Here is an 18,520-nt window from a genome sequence, read left to right on the forward strand (position 1 = left end):
TTCCCACCCCTGACCCCACAACCTGCAGCCTCCCAGCAACCACTAATTGAGCCCTGTCTCTGTAAACTTGCCCAGTCTGGACATTTCACATCAATGGAGCACAATATGTGGTCTTCCTGCCTGGCTTCTTTCGCTGCAGCATAATGTCTCCATGGGGCAGCAGGGATCAGGTCTTCGTGCCTTTCGTGACTGAGTAATATTTCATCTTGTGGCTGCACCGCGTTTTGTTCACCCACTCATTCGCTAATGGCCGTTTGAGTGTTTCCAGTTCTTGACTATTTTGAATAATGCTGCATAAATATTCATGGACAGTTTTTTTGCATGAACATACTACCCTCATTTTAAAAAAACAGATAAAGAGCTGTTTCAGCCCTGGCTGGGTGGCTCGGCTGGTTGGAGTGTCGTCCCGTACTGTACCAAAAGGGGTCAGGTTCAATGCCAGGTCAGGACTCGTGTGGGCAACAACAGATTGATGCTTCTCTCTCATATCAATGTTTCTCTCTTTCTCTCTTTCTCTGTTGGTGTCTGTCTGTCTCTCTGTCTTTCTCTCCTCCCCCCTGCCTCTCTCTCTAAAAATAAACATACCCTTGGGTGTGGATTTTATAAAAACCAGCCATTTCAGAATCTTTAGGAAGCATGGCAGCGTGTAAATAAAGGCAGGGGGCGCTGAGCCTCGAGAGAGGCTGAATGACGTGCCAAAGATGGGAGATGCAGCGATAAGGCCCCAGGTGTGTCTGGCCCCTCGGCTTTCCCTCCGGCGGGTCCCTAGGACTGGAGGTGACGGGCACTATTTTAGGCCCAACAGATCAGCGCAGTATTCCACACAGGGACTGAGTGTGGAATACTGCCGTGTCCAGCCTCATGGCCAACCTTCCTTTTGGACGGGACGATGTCCTGCCAATCCGTCCAGCCACTGGAGCTGCAGTGGTGGGCGGATATGTCTGTTTACCTGGCTGGTTAAGAGTAGTTATTCATGGTGTTCATCTTTCGAAACGTTAGTGAAAACAAGGGCGTTTTTATGTCTCTTGTGAATTGATTCTATCTTTGGTAAGTGAAGTGTTTTTATCCTCTAAGGTAGAATGGTTCACCTTTTTTTTTTTTAACATGGCATAGATAGATATTTTCCAATAGAAATATTTCTTATTCATCTTGTAATTCATTAAGCTTCCCTAACAAATCTGTATATGGTTGTATGTGTTAGCAGGTAAATGACATAAAAGTCTTTGATTCCCAACATTACTTAGAATATCAACACAAAGGATCATCATTTGTGAGTTTTAGTATATGGTGCTTTTACTAAATCTGCCTTGGGTTCCAGTTAGGAATTTCTGAGCATATAAATCTATACTCAGCTCTAAAAATTCAGGTGTGTATAGTGAAATAATCTCCAGCCGCCTTTTAAGTTCTTCACCCTTAGATTAATAAAGAGTAAATGTTGATGTAAGTCCTTAGATTTGGAAAGAACAGTGGAAGCACACTGCTCTTTTATTTTTTTTAATTGTTCTCTGCTTGTTGGTTTTTAAATATTGGCTTTATTGAGCTATAGTAACTTACCTGAAAAGGCACCCATGGACAGAACACAGCTCAATGGTTTTAGTGTATTTATGGAGCTGTATCTGGTTCCGGAACTTACTCATCACTCTAAAAGAACCTCTGTGCCCACTAACCATCGCTCCCCTCTCCCCGCCCCCAGCTTTTCTGTCTCTGTGGATCCGCCCCTCCTGGACGGTTCATCTGCAGTGAATCATGGACGCGGACTTCCATTTTGGGGCACTTTCACACAGTCTTTGTAAGCTTCATTGATGTTAGCATGTCTCAGTACTTCCTCCCCTCGTGTAGGTAGATAATATTCCCTTGCACGGATACATCACAGCGTGTTTATCATTTATCCGTTGGTGGGCATTTAGGTGGTGTCTGCTTCGAACAATGCTGACGTCAACTAGCCCTCCAGCTTTGTGTAGACGCAGGTTTTCACTTCTCAGGAGTGACCCTGGGTCATGTGGTAACTGGGCTGAACTCTTTGACGAACCGCCAAACCGTTTTCCAAAGCAGCTGCATTCCCACCAGCAAAGTATGAGACTAATTACTCCATGTTTTTGATTATCGTCAGCATAGTGCGTGTGAAGTAGTATTTCACTGTCATTTTAACTTGTATTTCCCTAATGACTGTTGATACTGAGCATCTTTTCATGTAGTTATTGGTCGTAACTCTGGAGAAATATCTATTCAAATCATCTGCCCATTTTAAAATTGTTATTTGTGTTGTTGACCAGTAGAGTTTTTCTTAGTCTAGATACACGTTTCTTAACAGACTACTCTGTGGGTTGTCTTTTCACTTCTTAATGGTGTCCCTTGAAGCACCCAAGTTTTTAATTTTGACAAAATCTAATTTATTTTTTAAAAGATTTTATAGATTTATGTTCAGAGAGAGGGGAAATGAAGGAGAGAAACATCAATGTGTGATGCCTCTCGCGCGCCCCCTACTGGGGACCTGGCCCACAACCGAGGCATGTGCCCTGACGGGGAATCAAACTGGTGACCTTTCCGTTTGCAGTCCAGCACTCCATGCACTGAGCCACGTCCACGAGGGCCCAGTTTATTTTTTGAGTTAATTCTTTTGTGTGTGGTATGAGGAAGGGATTCGGCTTTATTCTTTTGCATGTGAACACCCAGCTGTCCTAGCACCGTTTGACTGTTCTTTCTCCCATTGACTTGCCTTGGCACTCTTGTCAGAAATGGTGTGATCATAACTGTAAGGGTTTATTTCTGGACTCTCGGTTCTCACATTGATTTATGTGTCTGTTTCTATGCTAGTAACACATTGTTTGATGACTATAGCTTTGTGGTAGTGTTTTTAAAATTTGAGAGAGAGGATTGGGAGAGAGTAAGAGAAACATCAGTTTGTTGTTCCACTTATTTGTGCATTCATTGGCTGATTCTTGTATGTGCCCTGACCAGGGACTGAAACCTTGGCATATTGGGATGGTGCTCTAACCAACTGAACTACCTGGCCAGGGCCCATGAGTTTTGCAACTAAGAGTAAACCTCCCGACTTTATTCTTTTTTAAGTTGCTGTGGCAATTCTGGGTCTTTTTTGTTTCCATATGTAGTTTAGGATAGCTTGGACTTTGGTGGGGTTTGTATTAAATCTGTAGATCAGTTTGAAGAGTATTGCCATTCAACACTGTTGTGTTCCTTTCCACATGGAAGGTCTTTCCATGTGTTGGAGCCTTCTTTAATTTCTGCCAGTGGTGGTTCGTAGTTTTCAGTGTATAAATCTCAAACTTCTTTCTTTAAATTTATCCTAAATACGTTCTGATAACTCTCATAAATGGGATTATGTGCTTAATTTCCTTTTCAGTCAATTTGTCTCAAATCTATAGAAACACAACTGAGTTTTGTATATTTTTCTTGTATTCTACAACCTTGCTGAACTTATTTTTATAGTCTTTTAGCTGATTCTTTGAGTTTTTTCTTTAAGATTTTATTTATTTATCTTTAGAGGGGAAGGGAAGGAGAGAGAGAAATATCAATGTATGATTGCCTCTCATGCATCCCCTTCTGGGAACTGGCGTGCAACCCAGGCATGTGCCCTGACTGGGAATTGAACTGTGATCCTTTGGTTTGCAGGCCTGCGCTCAATCCACTGAGCTACACCAGCCAGGGCTATTTTTTCTTTTTATTTAAATTAAATTTGTTTTTATACGAGAGAAAGAGGAAGGGAGAGAAACATTGATTTGTTGTTCCACTTACTTATGCATTCATTGGTTTATTCTCGTGTGTGCCCTGCAAATAAAGGTAGTTTTACTTCTTCCTCTCCAAATTGAATACCTTATATTTCTTTTTCTTGCGTAATTTCCCTGGCTAGAACCTCTAGTACAGTGTTTAATAGTGGTGACTCAAATGGACATCTTTGTCTTGTCCCTGACCTTGTGTATGGGGGGAGGGTGTGCTTAGTCTTTCGCTATCAAGTGTCAGGAGACCTGTACGTATCCTGTAGCCGCCCTGTTTTCAGTTGCGGAAAGTTCCTTTCATCCCTGGTCTGCTGAGTGTTTTTATCAGAAAGAGGCCTTGGTTGTTTTCAAATGCTTTTCCTGTGTCCGTGAAGATTCAGATGATTATGTGTTTTTTTCTCTTTTATTCGTGTATCTTTATTGTCTGTAGTCATGTATTCCATCTTATGTTTCTTACTTAAAATTTCTTTAAAAACTGATACGAGGAAGAGGGGAGACATAAAATCTCTTGTATCTCTGGGTAAGGAATGGATATTGAATATATTTCTCAATTCTTTAAGGGTCAGCATAACAGAAAAAAATCGCTATGGCTTCCAGGGTGAATAGACTGCCTAAGGTCTTTATTTAAATCTCTGGGGTCATCACGTCCAGTTCACAGTTGAAGAGGTACTGTCATCAGAACCAGCAGCCGGCATAGTGCCGTAGCCCTGAATAGCTCCCAGCAAACACCGACTTGATACCGAAGAGTCATCGCTTCTTGGAAATCAACAGCGCACTGTCAGACGCACACAGCAGAGAGGCCCTCCCTGGTGGCCCCCTTCCTGTTCTGGACCCCAGGGTATTTGCCTCTCGGTGGAAGGACAGTGTTAAAGGTTCTGGTCTGTTAAGAGAATACAAATAAATTTTTTCTCTATAACAGAGAAATGGGAAAATATAGTAAAGTAGAAAGAAGGAGAAGAGGATCAGCGATACCCTTAATTTGCAGTCTCTGTCTTCCTAGAATTTTTCTCTTGTATGTTGTCTCCATAACTTTGAGATCAGACTGTATATACAGTTTTATGACCTGCTTCCCCCCCCACCCCCATTTAACATGATGAGATAAACATTTTCCATGTTATAACAAATTCTAGATAAACACCAACTGGAATGACTAAACCTACTAGAATTTGGTTAGCCGTCACGCTATTGGTGGACACCCAGATGGTCTGCAGTTTTGGCTTTCACAGAAATATTGCTGTTAACAGCCTTCTTTTATGGGCTGGAGTTGGAAGATGGTTTGTGTCAATGTTTGTATTTAAAAGCCAAGCAATGCATACACTCTCTGCAGACTTGGAATCTGGGGACCCCTAGTGACTCTGGGTTTTCACTTAAATTCTCTGTGCCTTAGTCTGTCATCTTGAAGTTGACCAGACAAATCCCTGCACAAAACAACAATGCCACAGAAACTGGCCATAACGAAAATACTTCTAAGCCCGGAATAATGACCCACGTTAGCAGCGAGTGGGTTTCATAGCAGAAAAACAGCCTCGGGCAGAGTTCACGATGAAGGCCTTTTCCTGTCCTGGCCTGCACGGTGGGCCGCGGCACAAATGCTCCACTGTCCCCACAGCCCGGGCCAGCGGGGAACACAGGGACCGCAGCTCGTGACCTGCAAGGCGTTTGGGGTTTTCTCTGGTAACGTAAAGAAAAGAAAGGGAAATTTGTCCAAATTAGGTAAGCCTCCCCGTGCTGGTTCAAATTAGGTAAATGAAAACCTAAATCCAATACGAGAATCTCTTTATGCTTTGTCACATTGCATTCTCCTAGAAGGGGCCTGGATACTTGAAGAAAGCCCCCCCGATATAGCTCTGTTTTATTACTGTGAAACGTGGTCCCCACTGTTCACCTGGACCCACGGGTGGCCACGTGTGGCATGCCGTCCCCCAGGTGTGACCTCCGAGCCAGCTCTATCCTTTCTCCCCTCGCTGCCATAAGCAGAGCACATGCAGGGTGGGAAGGACCTGGGGCACCATGGCTGAGGGCGGAGGTCACTGAGGGAGGCGATGCCTAGTGGAAGGTAACATTGCCTTCTGTGCTTTCCTCCCTTCCTGTTTCCTGGGACTGCTGTTCGGTCCTGTTCTCCATCCCTCGAGTTAAATTCCCTCCTTGTTAATCTGGACTCAGCCAAACCCACCCCGGGCTGTCTAACCCCACAAGGTTTCCACATTCGCCAACCGCCCTTCGTCTTTCTCTCAGCAAAACAGATGACTCAGGGACTTGGTGTTGGGAAAGCAGTCTGACCAAGTCACCCTGCAGGTCACACAGGAAAAAAAAAAAACAGCCTTTTTCCATTCTTTGCCTGATTGGGCTGCAAACACGACCTTTTCCTCTCTCATCGTCATTTTTTTTAGATGTTGAAAAAAAAAGAAAGGGACTGTTTTATTTCTGGTAATCCGATTTAAAAGGTGGTAACACCTATATTCTTAGCTTCTAATGAGTTTCAGAATCAGTGCCCAGGGCCATCTGTCTTTGCTTCCCAGGAAGCTCCACGGAAATCCCATGGTGTTGGTATTCTAGAATCTTCTTTGGGTTTGTCTGTCCCTAGGTGTTATGAATTAGGATGAAGTCAATGCTGGGCTGTTTAGGCTCAGGCTGGCTTAAAGCTGCAGAATGCTGTCCCCAAAAAGTGAGCCATGAAGGGGTTAAAAAGCAAGTGGAGTCCCTAGCTCCCTCCTGCCTGAGAAGGGGACAGGAGCCACAGATACTTCTCTTGATGTGCTCAGGCTTTACCCTTTTGGTTTTGTTGCTCACGCGTGTGCTCATGGCCTTGCAGCTGGAAAGCTCGGAGGCAGCAGTCCTGCCTTGTGGGAGATGGTACTGTGGGGAGTCGGCGTGGTGTGGGGAGGGCCAGCTTCTGGCCTTTGGAGGAAGGAGAGGGCCCTTCTCTAAAAGCGCACCGGGTAGCCAGGGAGTGTTCTCAGGAGGGTGTGCAAGGCAAATCCTGTCCGGGCAGCTTGGTTTTTTTAAAGGCATATCCCCACCGCCCACTTCCCCCAGCAGATCGGCACCTTGCCCAGGACACGTGCTGGAAGTGGTGTCATCGTCGGCATGTGTGGCTCCTTCCCGCATTTCAGCCTCTTAGCCCAGCGCCCTGTCCCCAGCACCAGCACAATGAGGCTGCTCACTCCACCAGGGCCCACAGTGTCCCCGATTCAGCCCCTATTCCTCTCATTTCCAAGCCCCTAGGCCTGGAAGTGAACCACGGGGAACCAGAAACAACATGGCTCTGTCTGGGTGGGAGGCTGGGGTGTCCTCCACATGACCACGGGCTGTTGTCAGAAAAGCTGTAAAGGAAGAGCCAGAAGCAAAGTAATTCTGTTTTTTTTTTTAGAGAGAGATTTTATTTATTTATCTTTAGAGGGGAAGGGAAGGAGAAAGGGAGTGAAATATCAATGTACGGTTGCCTCTCGTGTGTCCCTCCCTGGGAACTGGCCTGCAACCCAGGCATGTGCCCTGACTGGGAATCGAACTGCGATCCCTCAGTTCACAAACCTGCGCTCAATCTAGAGAAGCAAAGTAATTCTTTAGGAAGAGTTCTATCTGATTGTAATCTTAAAATGGAGCGCATTTGGGTGTGCCTAGGCTTGGCCCGTCTCCAGGGAAGAGAAGCGGCCTTGGCACACCTTTTATTTTGCGTTTCTAGTCGCATCCCAGGGAAAGGGAGACTCACTCAGATGGCCTCACTTAGAGAGTGGGACTTGGAAGTGACAGAGAGAATGATGAGGGTCGCTTTCTTCCAGGCCCCGTGTTCAATGCCTCTGTGTACTCCGACACTCCGTCAGTCATCCGGGGAGACCTGATCAAATTGTTCTGCATCGTCACTGTCGAAGGCGCAGCCCTGGATCCAGGTACTTCTCCCCACCTCTTCTCCTCCCCCCCCGCCCCCCCCTCGGCTTTTTGTAAATGTGTCTGGCATCATCCCTGCTGTGTTTCGCAGGTGTGCAAGTCAGGGGCTGGGTTGTCTGTTTATCCCCAAACTGCTTGACTCAGGACTTTGTTCTCGGTAGGTGTTCAATAAGTATCTGTTGAATGGATGCATCTGTCCCTTAGATGGATTGGAAACGCATCCAGATATTTAATCTGGTTGTCAAGGCGATCAGCGGCCGCTTCGAGGGCTGATGCAGGCCGATTTGAGATCCAGCGGTGGCCCAGGCTCCTCACCTTGGTCTTTCATTCACCTACCCGCTCCGATATTTATCGAGCTCCTCGTGCACGGGTGCTGCTCGAGACTCTGGGTGTGGAGGAGCGAGCAAAACGTTCAGAGTCTGCCCTCACGGCACTCGCACCGCCGTGAGGGAGACAGACGAGAGAGAGATCCCCGTAGCATACCAGAGAGTGACCGACGCCATGAAGCAATGCCCAAAAGAACAGACAAGTAGGAAGTGACCGAGGGTTGCTAGTGTAGATTAAATTCTTAGAAAACCTTTGTAAATTTTCCTTTGCAGAAAATATTGGCATCGCTAGCAGGATGCCAAAGACGTGTGGACCCTTAGTCTTACACCCTTTCTGCCTGGCCGCCCTTTGTGACAGGCAACGTCCCTCTCTTACTTTTCGTTAAAGGAACGTCCAATGCAACTGCACTTAGATGTCTATGTTGCCGGGCAGGACCCTACCCACCTCTGCCTTCTGAAGAGCTCGTGGATCGGCTGACTCACTGCCTGGGGGCCGCCCGTCTCCTCTGCCTGCTTTGACCTTGGGCATCTTTGTGCCACCCACCCCATCGCAAGCAGAGCCATGGCCTCTCCCAGGCCACTTTTGTACCTTAAAAAGGCCAGTTCTGTACAGGTTTTGCAGGGTTCTGTGCAGAGACCGCTGGACATGTGGCCCTGGGATGGATGCTAGGAGCAGGCGTTCATTCTGTATCAAAGGCAGGTTATAAGCGAAGGGAGGGTGGAATGCAGTGAAACCAGGTCTGGCCCCTGCGGAACCACTGGTTGAAGGTGCAGGTAGCAGCCCGTTCAGAGTTGGCGAGTAGTTTCTGTAAAGGACCCAGGTGGGCAGTGCTTTCGGCCCCGTGGGCCAGGTGGTCCGTGCAGCGACGGCTTGGCTGTGGTGTGTGAAAGCAGAGATGGGCAGACAGTGGCATAGCTGCGACCCCGGCCAACTTCGCAGAACAGGCGGTGGGCCGGATTTGCCCGGCAGGCCATAGTTTGTGGCCCTGGACTAGCTGATTGATGCCAGAATTGTCTCTCTTAGGGAACCCAAACATGGCTGCGCTTTAGAGACAGGAAAAGGAAGAGTTTGTAGAAATGTAAGAAAAGGAGACAGAAACCATCCCAAACGACAGAGGTGGTTAGCGCTGTGGTGGTGGGGGGAAGGAATGAGGAGCCAAGGTCCCCCCAAGTGTGTCGGTCAGCAGCATCGTCACCATGCGGACGGACGTCGTGGGCGCACTCACACACACCCGGGTGGTCGGCGTGCTGCTGGAGTTGTGCACGCTGCACTTCTGTGCAGCTGGCAGCGCAGTGGGTGTGTTCACACCAGCATCACCACACACGTGTGAGTAACGCGTGTGATGTGACTGTACTGGCACTATGTGATAGGAGGTCTTCAGCTCCATCATAACCGTACGGGACCCAGTGTGTGGTCATCATACTGCACATGACTGTGTCCTGCCGAGGACCTGAGGACTGAGGACGCACAGGAGAATTTACAAGTGAAAACGAAGGTGAAAATAGAAAACGATGCCAGGGGAAGGGGAGGGCAATACTTTCTGAAAGCTAGAATGAGATAATGCCGTTTTTACCCTTAAAGCTTATTTATGATAGATGCAAAAATAAATCATTTAAGTGTTCTTTCTCAGTAAATTAATGGGTCACCAATGGTGCCCTTAATCTAACAAGTCTTTTCCTCCAGAGTAATTGCAAAAGTGATAGGTAGCTGTTATCGTACAGATCACACTTTTCCAGAACTTTGCCCTCTTGGACTGTGTGGATGGAGGATTCTGAATAATCAAATACAAGTTGTAATTTAGTTTTTCCTCACGCATCCTATGGGCTGTGAAGGAATTCTCTTTTCGGAAAGGACAGGTTTCATACGTGGGCCAAGTGCCAAGCCACACGCGTGCCAAGGTGCGGGGAAGGGCAGGGGCAGGTGGTGGCCATCGAGGGGTGACGTGTCAGGTCAGGTTTTCTAGAAGCAAAACCTGAGACAAGTATGTGAGTGATTAATTGAAGGTGTGCTCTCAGGAGAAAACCATGAGGGGGCGAGGGAATCAGCTCAGAGCAGGAGAGAAGCCAGGCTAAGATGCGAATTCTAAAGGAGTCCAGCTCCCTGTGCAAGCTCTGGAGGGGGGGGTGGCACCACGGAGTATGACCTGCGCGAGGGAAGGGAAAGGGCTGGGCTCTTACGTCCCCTTATTAGTCGGTCATTGTCCACAGGCTGAAGGGCTGGGATGGGAGGGCATTCCGTACCCTCCAGGAGGTGGCTTCGGTCAGCTAACACCAGTCCTCTGCAGGACAGTCAAGGTGTGAGAGCATAAGCAGCCAACACCCGCGGCAGCGGGGGGCTCGGTGCACCAGCTGGTCAGGACAGGGCCCAGGAGCCGCTGCTCCGGGCGGTAATGCCCTCCTGTCAGCAACAGCTGTTTGTAGACTTGTATGTCCAACTGTGGAGATGAAGATGTTGTTCATGGCAACCAACTTTTATTGCGCACTTACTACATTGCAGGTGCTGTTCTGCGCATCTTATGAAGATAACTATCTTAATCATGGTGGTGGTGTTCTTTTCATCTTACAGATGTGGAAACTAAGTCACCGTGAATTTCAGTGACTCACCCAGGTCATGTGGCTAATGAGCGCTGGTGCTGGGGGTGCAGCCCGCTGAGCCTGGCCCTGCCGCCTGGCCACCGCCACACTGGGAGGCACAGCAGGACTGGGCTCAGAGTCTGGGCACAAGGCACAGGGACTGGGTGTGACTTTTTGCTGTCAGTCACCCCCAGCACCTGCAGGTGACAGCAACTCTGAGCTAGACTTCTCCTGCAGGACAGGGCTGCAGGTACCCCTCTGCCCCCCACCCCCCGGGAGCCGGGCTTCCGGGCAAGAGACAACCTGCCCTGTGGAAACAGTCGGATTGTTTGCTCAGGTGCCACCGTGGCCGATGGGGAGTAAAAGAAAGTATTTTGAAGATGAGAGTAGAGAGCCGTCACCCTGGTGGCAGAGCTGAGGTTTTCCAAGGCCCTTAACATCTTTAGAGTGAGTTGAAAAGGAACGATCACGTGGATAGTTGTGTAGTAATTCTTGCAGGCGTCTGAATATTGCAATTCATTTGCCTTATGATGTGCTTTCTGAGGTTACAATGTGTATTATTTTCACTACATGGGTGTTACTTTGTTTAACCAAAATTGTGCTATTTAACCTTTGCATAGAAAGCCTGGTCACGTGAATTTAAGATAAAACGGCGTTGGTGGTGTTGCAGGTCTTTCTTGCTTGCTGGAGAGTCTCAGGCCCGACACGCTTGAAACCAGTGGGTAGCGATCGAAAGAAGAGGTCGGGGCCCGTGGTAGATACTCTCCCTCCACAGTCTTGGAGAATTACCACTTGTGCCAAAGTCTTCTTTCTCTAATGCCCGCATTAATTTATGGGAGGCTGTTAGAACCTTAATTTCGCAGCACACTTTACGATTCAGCAGCATTACTCCCTGGGACTGTTAAACTGTGTTCCATTTTCTCAGCTTGACATTTTATCCTCTGGTTCTGAACGTACGCATTTCTGCAGGGGTTGGGGGGGAACCACAGCGAACAGTAGAATCTGAACTGTTTACGACTCAAATTTCTGTACGATTCCCTTGACGAACCTTTTGTTTCTTAGGACTTTTGTGTCCTTCCAGTCTTGGGTGCTTCTGCCCAAAATGCCTCAGGACCCTGCTTTCTTTGGGAGACACAGGGTGTGATGTCACCACATGCTGGCTTTACATCCTGTGCTCTTTGTAGGAGACAGCTGGGGTCTCACTCCTCTTCCTGTGATCCTCAGGCTGAGTGGTGGCAGCAATGAGGTTACCGGGGAGGGAGGGACCCTGGGGCTGGACTCCCTGGGTTAAGACACATGCTGCGCCCCCTGCTGGCTGTGTGACCTCACAGGTCTTTGGTCCAGCACAGGGTGTGAAAGTGCCCTCCCCACAGGGTTGGTGTGAGGCCTCGGTGGGGCCTAGGCAGGCAGAGCAGCGCCGGCCCGGTGTCAGGCGCCCTGCATGTTAGCCACACATGGTGTTTCTGCCCATTGCACTGACCCCAGGGTGTTGGCTTGGTGATCCGTAGATGACATGGCCTTCGATGTGTCCTGGTTTGCGGTGCACTCCTTCGGCCTGGACAAGGCTCCTGTCCTCCTGTCTTCCCTGGACCGGAAGGGCATTGTGAGCATAGCCCGTAGGGACCAGAAGAGCGACCTCAGCCTGGAGCGCGTGAGCGTGCTGGAGTTCCTGCTGCGGGTGCATGGCGCCGAGGACCAGGACTTCGGCAACTACTACTGTTCCGTGACCCCCTGGGTGAGGTCCCCCACGGGTTCCTGGCAGAAGGAGGCAGAGATCTACTCCAAGCCCGTCTTTCTAACTGTGAAGATGGATGGTAAGAGCGACGTGCAAACAATGCTCGGGACTGCAGCTGACAGAAGCCAGGTCTCCCCGACTTGAGGAATGTGCCCAAACTCGGCCTGGCTTCCTCTGGGCCTGGTGGGGCCGGAACCAGAAAGGGCGCAGGCAGCCCTTGCTGTTGGCCGAGCTTTGGTATCAGATGCTGGGGGCACCACCGAGAAATGGTTTTTAAGATCCACTGGAAAGATTTGATGCTTTCTATAGATTCTATGCAAACTCACTGTGCCAGGCAGAGGCGGAGAACGGAGTAGAGAGGGCAGGTTCAGGGCTCCAGGCGAGACAGTAAATGGGTTCCTGCGACTTTGTCTTCTTCCCGATTCTGCTTCTTGGAAAAGGGAGGCTCCTCCTGATGTCACCAGCATGGACTCCTAGGGTGGGAGTCAGTGGAGGGGGGGGATGCGCCCAGCCTTTCTGGCCCCCACTGACCACCAGGGCAGCCTAAGGAGGGTTGGAGGGCCCCTCCCCACCCTGTTCCCTGAGCATTCCAGAGTGGGGACAGTGGTTCCTGGATTAATGAGAAACGTCTTCTCTGCAAAAAGTTCCAGAGCTGACATTAATCGAAGACAACGCCATGGAGCGAATTAAAGTTCAGGTGCCTCTGAGCATTCGGAGGTGCTTCGTGTTTGTTGCCCTGGTGATGTTGTCATTCGGGGGCGACCGGAAGGGACCTCAGGACTTCCGCAGATGACTTGGCCCTCCCGATCCTTTCTCCCCCTTTCATAAAGTTGGGTGACAGCCTCTGGCACAGCCGTGTGACATGTCAGGCCCCTCCCACAGCACCAGCATCCGCCCAGGGAGAGTCGGCACTTCTGGGGAGGGCACGCAGGGACGGAGGGCGGGGGGACCGAGCAGCGCCTGTGCTTTCCTGACTCCGGCACCATATCTGCATCTTAGAAATTCTCTCCTTGAAGTGGCTCCATATGAAACCCTGGTTTACCAAACAAGTGGTTATTTGCTGTGCCCAATGATTTACTGGTGCTACTTAAAATAGCCCCCAGTACACGTCAGTCATTTGATGCATACAGTGGGTTTATGTATAGTTCTATGTGGTTTTTTTTTTTTTAAGGAGGCATCTGCTGCAGAGTGTGCGGTGCCCTTATACTGACTTTTAAAAATCAGTCTCCTGCCAAAACCCTAAAAAGCAAGTTGACATTCAAAGACATTGAGAAATCACTTTTCTGTTTTCTCCCTGCTCTGCCCCCCACAGAACTGGGGGGAGAGATGTTTGTTCACTTCTGGACAAACAGGGCTGAGCCACTCCTATCAAAACTGCTGTGCTAGGCACTGGAGGCAGGGCCTGGGAGGTCTGATCGCATGGTGGGGCAGCGGGCGGGGCAGGGGGGCGGCAGAGGAGACCGTGGTCTTGCCTGCAGCCTCCACCCGGGTGTTGCTAACCGGCCTCCCTTTGCTGTCCCCCTCCCAGTGCTGAACGCCTTCAAGTACCCGCTGCTGATCGGCGTCGGCCTGTCCACCGTCGTCGGGCTCCTGTCCTGTCTCATCGGGTACTGCAGCTCCCACTGGTGTTGCAAGAAGGAGGTCCAGGAGACCAGGCGTGAGCGCCGCCGGCTCATGTCCATGGAGATGGACTAGGCCGGCACCGGCCGAGGCAACGACAGGGACCGCCTAGGAGCGATTTGGGCGAGCAGAGGACGGTGGCACTTGAACGTGACATGTGTTACACTAAAACCCAGTCCTCTCTAATCTCAGGTGGGACTCGGCGCTCTCTCCTCTGCATGTCAAGTTCGGAGCGCGGACACGTTTACCAGCACACAGCTTCTCTTCCCACGGCACTTTCTGAGGACAATCGAGTGTGTCTTTCCCAACCGCGGCTTTTTAATGGTTAACCTCTGTCTAATTTTTTTCTCCTACTGGTTTATAGATCTCTGACGTGTGTGTGTTTATAGCTCTTGTCCTGAGGGATTGTGGTGAGGATGGGGGTGATGACATTGGGAGTTCTTTGTCCTGGGTGAGAGCCGGCCCCGGGGCCGGAGGCAGGAGTTGGGGGAGCAGCGAGGCACCCCACTCGGCACTGGCCCGGAGACAGCACGGACCTGTGCCAGAGGCAAACTTGCAGCTTTCACTGCCCTGCCCCATCCCCTGTGTCCAGGGGTTAAGACCACATTGGAAATCCAAACTTGCAGTATGTAACTTCCTGTCGAGCCCAAATGCATATTTTGGTTTTGCTTCTCTGCCCCTTTCCATGACTTTGCTCTTTGCTTTACATGAGCACGCTGGAATGGCTGCCCTGGAACCGAGAATTTGGCTCTCCACCGAGCACCTTACCTTGCCACCTTAGCCTTAAGAATGCATATGAAGAAATCTACACAGCCACCTCTGTCCAGGGCAGTAAGAAGGTCTGCAAGGAACGTGGGAAGGAACAGACACTCGGAGAGTGCGGAGGTCCCTGGGCCGCAAGGGGCCCCCGGGAGAGTGGAAGGCGCATCCTGAGAGCTGGGCTTCTGCATCTTGAGCCGGGAGGGTCTGTGGTGCCAGGGGCGTGTCAGGCAGAAGGAGCCACCTCCATTCCCCAATCCTGTCCTTTGCAGGAGGCAAAGGCCTTGGACACCAAGGGATGTCTGGGGGCCCGCAGAAACCCCACGTCCTTCACGGGCTGTGTGGTCCCCTTAACGTGAAGGACAGCTGCTGCTGGTGAGACTGGCTGAGTCACGGAATTGGAAATTGCCTGGGGCAGCCATACATTTTCTCTGACCTTTTCTGTCCTTCAGGCCTTTGTAAGGTCTCCAGCAAGGGCTCAGTGAGGAAGGGTAGGTTTTGTAGGCTTTGGTTTCCTATTGGGAACATGGAGGAAACCCAGCCATGTATTGCCATGCGAGCAGCCTACAAAGTAGCTCTGGGAGCAGTCTGTTTGGCCCAACTGCTCAGACCAGGAGAAGGACAACGGACCGCAAAGATCGTCCGCTCCCTGGAATATCCAGCACCTGCGCAGCGCTGGCCTTTCGGAGGCACCCCGGTGGGGCTCTTTGAGGCTCACAGGTGACTCGTGCCCTACTTTGCACTCCTCTGTGCTGCTATCGTGAAGGATCTAACACTCCTCTGTCTTCCGAAGAGGAAAAACAGACGCGTTTGTTTTGAGCAATAAAGTAATACAAAATGATGGCCATTCATGTACAGCTCTTTGTCGCAGTGGGCTGGACGAGCCAGACACCCCCCTCCCACCCCGCTCACCCGACTCCCCCACTCCGCCGCCCATGATTCCTTCTGCACTCGTCACTGAGTCCCCCCAAGAGGCAGATTCCCACTGTTTTCTTTTTGTTTTGCCCACCGAGTGCATCACTCGTGGAATAGGAATGAGATTCTGCACTGACAGTAGCAGCCCAGATGAATTCCAGGTGCAAATGAAACCCAGGAAGACAGGCAGCAGGTGTGCCCCGGTAGAGCAGGAGTGGCTGGGGGGAGCCGGAGGCCTTGGTAGCTCAGGAGCCGGAGTTTTCCACGTGCTGTTACCTAACTCCTGCTTCAGAGGAGGTGGGTCACAGGTGATCGGACAAACCGGAACTAGAGAGAGCACACAAGCACAGGTGCTGTGCTGGGGCGGCCAGTGCCCTGGAACCCTGGCACCGACCACACCGAGTAGAAGATGCAGGATTGTTGTAGCACAGGCCTTTCGTGGTAGGAGGAAAGGGTGCTTAGCTGGGACTGCCCAGGTGGCCTCAGGTGTAGGTGAAACCATGGATGGGTCCCAGCAGGCACAGTAGTAGAAAAGGTGACAGGTGCCCACACGCTGTACCTTACCCTTTCAAAATGCTATTGTAGTTCAAGGCTGGGGACGTGAAAACATTGACCGCAACCCAGCCCTCTGCCCATTGGGCCGGCCAAACTGCCAGTCACCTGGAGGTTAGCCAAAGGGGAAAATCCTGGGGGGTTGTACCAAGGACCTCGTTCCTTCCAGGGACGGAAGCTTGCCAGGAGTATGCATCCTTTCAGAAGTACGAGCTCCACTCTCACGCTGTACCAGATGGAGCCGGCAGCTAGTGAGTGCTCTTCTGGGAGAGGCTCCGCCAGAAGCACTGGGGCGGACAGAGGGAGGACCCAGTCAGGATTCACACGGATGACGTGGTACTTCTGAACAAAACCCTTAAACCATGTCACGATTTTTCCCTACTCATAAAAGTATCCCCAGAAGGAGCCTAATCTGTGTTCAGATAGGAGCCTCAAAATTCCTTTCAATTGTTTACTTTATAATGTTTACATACACTTGACACTTAAAAGAAAAAAGGAAAAAAATGCAAACTCTGACTTTTTATCAACTTTTCAGATTTTTCATGGGACCGTAGAACTTTGACTCACCAACTGGATTTCCATCTTACTTTAGAAATGTATTTATTTGTGTCTTTTCCCCCTTCCCCTCCACATGGCTTTCCTGAGACCCCACTGAAAGAGGCCCCTCCCGCACAGACCCTTGTCCATTCCCCCTCTCCCCGACCCGTGGCTCTTGCTTCTTGCTTTGCAGATGGCCTGCAGCCATGAACTTGTCACTGGCATCTGTGAGCCAAAGACCGAGCCTTTGTGGCAGGAATAATAAGCAATACTACACAACTTGCTACTTTCAGAAAACTTTTTTTTAGCTTCACCGATGACAACAGAGGAAGAAGGAAACTGGGATTTGGGTAAGTTCTCTTCCACTGTTTGACCACATTCTCAGTGATCCATATTGGGTGCAGATCACTAGGAGAAAAAAGTTGACTTTTTCTTTTGTAGCGGGGCACATAGGATCTGCCGAATTTTATGTAGACAAAGGAAGGGTCTTGTGTATTTTTGTCCATATCCAATGTTATATGAACTAATTGTATTGTTTTATACTGTGACCACAAATATTATGCAATGCACCATTTTGTTTTTTATTTCATTAAAGGACGTTTAATTTAAATTGACCTTGTGTGAGGAACGTGATATTGGCCTCGGTCACCCTTGTGTCTCCTCTGCTGAGGGATTGTCACTAAATTCCAGTTGTCACTTTAGCACCTTCTGGTCTCATTGAACCCTAGGGTAGCATTGTAGATTTTTACTAAAGATGAGAGATGAAGTGGATTTCCCAGGGTCAGCGCCGAGATTCCCATCCAGCAGAAGGGCGAGAGCCAGACCTGATGGAAGGAAGGTCTCTTGGTCTTTCGGTGAAGTCTCATGACCTTCGAGGTCTCCACCCGCCAGGAAAGAGAAGCTTGCTGTTGTTCCTCTCTGCAGATCAGGAAACCAACACCAGAGTTGTGTGACCACAGTGTGGCTTTTCTGACTCATGGCCCAGTCTGGAGCCCAACCGGCCCACAAGGCACTGGCCCTTTGTCGTGCTATTCCCCTGGCCACTGGCTTCAGGGACCTGGACAGGACGGAGCCTGTGGAGCCCTACTGTCCTGCTGGCACCCCTCCCCCCATGGACTTTCCTGGGGGCCTCATTTGTGTTCTGGGCAGGGGACGCCTCAGGTCGTGAGGTCTGAGTCCTGGTTGCTACCCTTGCTCGGGGTTGGGCTCCATTCCAGGCATGGCGAAGGTCCTGGCAGCTTATAAATGCACAGTGACCTCTCTGCTGTGGGAAGGGGCCCATCACTGCACACCGCCAGGGAGGAATCTTCTTGAGGCAGAACACCGGCACCATCAGAGCTGGTCTTTAGCAGTCTCCTACCCGCATTGAACCTGGACCTGCCTCGGTATGAACTGAAAACCAAAGCTTGCTTGCGTGCCCACTGTGTCTCTAGGCATTGTGCTAATGTCAGGGAACCAGCCACTTCCTTGCCCTTGGGGCTTGACACAGTTTGCCTAAATCTCTTTCCATCTGACTCACACTTCCCCTCTAAGTCCCTGGAAGCCTGTTCTGCCCCTCAAGGCCTAAGTGAGGACCCCTCTGACCCATGCTCTGGCAGTCTAAAAGTGTTGTGAGGAGAGGGACCATTCACTGCTATGGCCCTGGTGCCCACTTGTGACAGTAGTTAACACCGGGATTCTTACGACATGCTCCACACTTGGACAAGTGCAAGTCACCTCTAGGTGGCCACAGCAGAAGCCCTCTCACCGGCTCTCCGTGCAACCCGGTCTCCCAGATCCCAGCCCTTCCACTTCCTCTGACCCACGGACGCTGTGTGCAGCGCACTGTTTTAAAATACAGGTTTATTATTCTTCAGGTGTGGCAGGGCCATCACACCAGCAGA

At 50.2% G+C, this 18,520-nt stretch overlaps 1 protein-coding gene across 1 annotated transcript in view; it reads left to right on the forward strand.

Moving 5' to 3' along the window:
- Positions 1-17,043, forward strand: part of PTGFRN (prostaglandin F2 receptor inhibitor) — a 75,214-nt gene extending 58,171 nt beyond the window's left edge. Inside the window, exons 7-9 of the mRNA XM_037038789.1 lie at positions 7,514-7,621; positions 12,028-12,333; positions 13,783-17,043. Coding sequence (XP_036894684.1) covers positions 7,514-7,621; positions 12,028-12,333; positions 13,783-13,949 — 581 coding nt within the window. The 3' untranslated portion in view covers positions 13,950-17,043. The remainder of the gene's footprint in view (positions 1-7,513; positions 7,622-12,027; positions 12,334-13,782) is intronic.
- The last annotated feature ends 1,477 nt before the right edge of the window (positions 17,044-18,520 follow it).

Source organism: Sturnira hondurensis, unplaced genomic scaffold, assembly GCF_014824575.4.
Source record: "Sturnira hondurensis isolate 20B ecotype Veracruz unplaced genomic scaffold, ASM1482457v3 Scaffold0024822, whole genome shotgun sequence".
In the NCBI taxonomy this organism is placed as follows: domain Eukaryota; kingdom Metazoa; phylum Chordata; class Mammalia; order Chiroptera; family Phyllostomidae; genus Sturnira; species Sturnira hondurensis.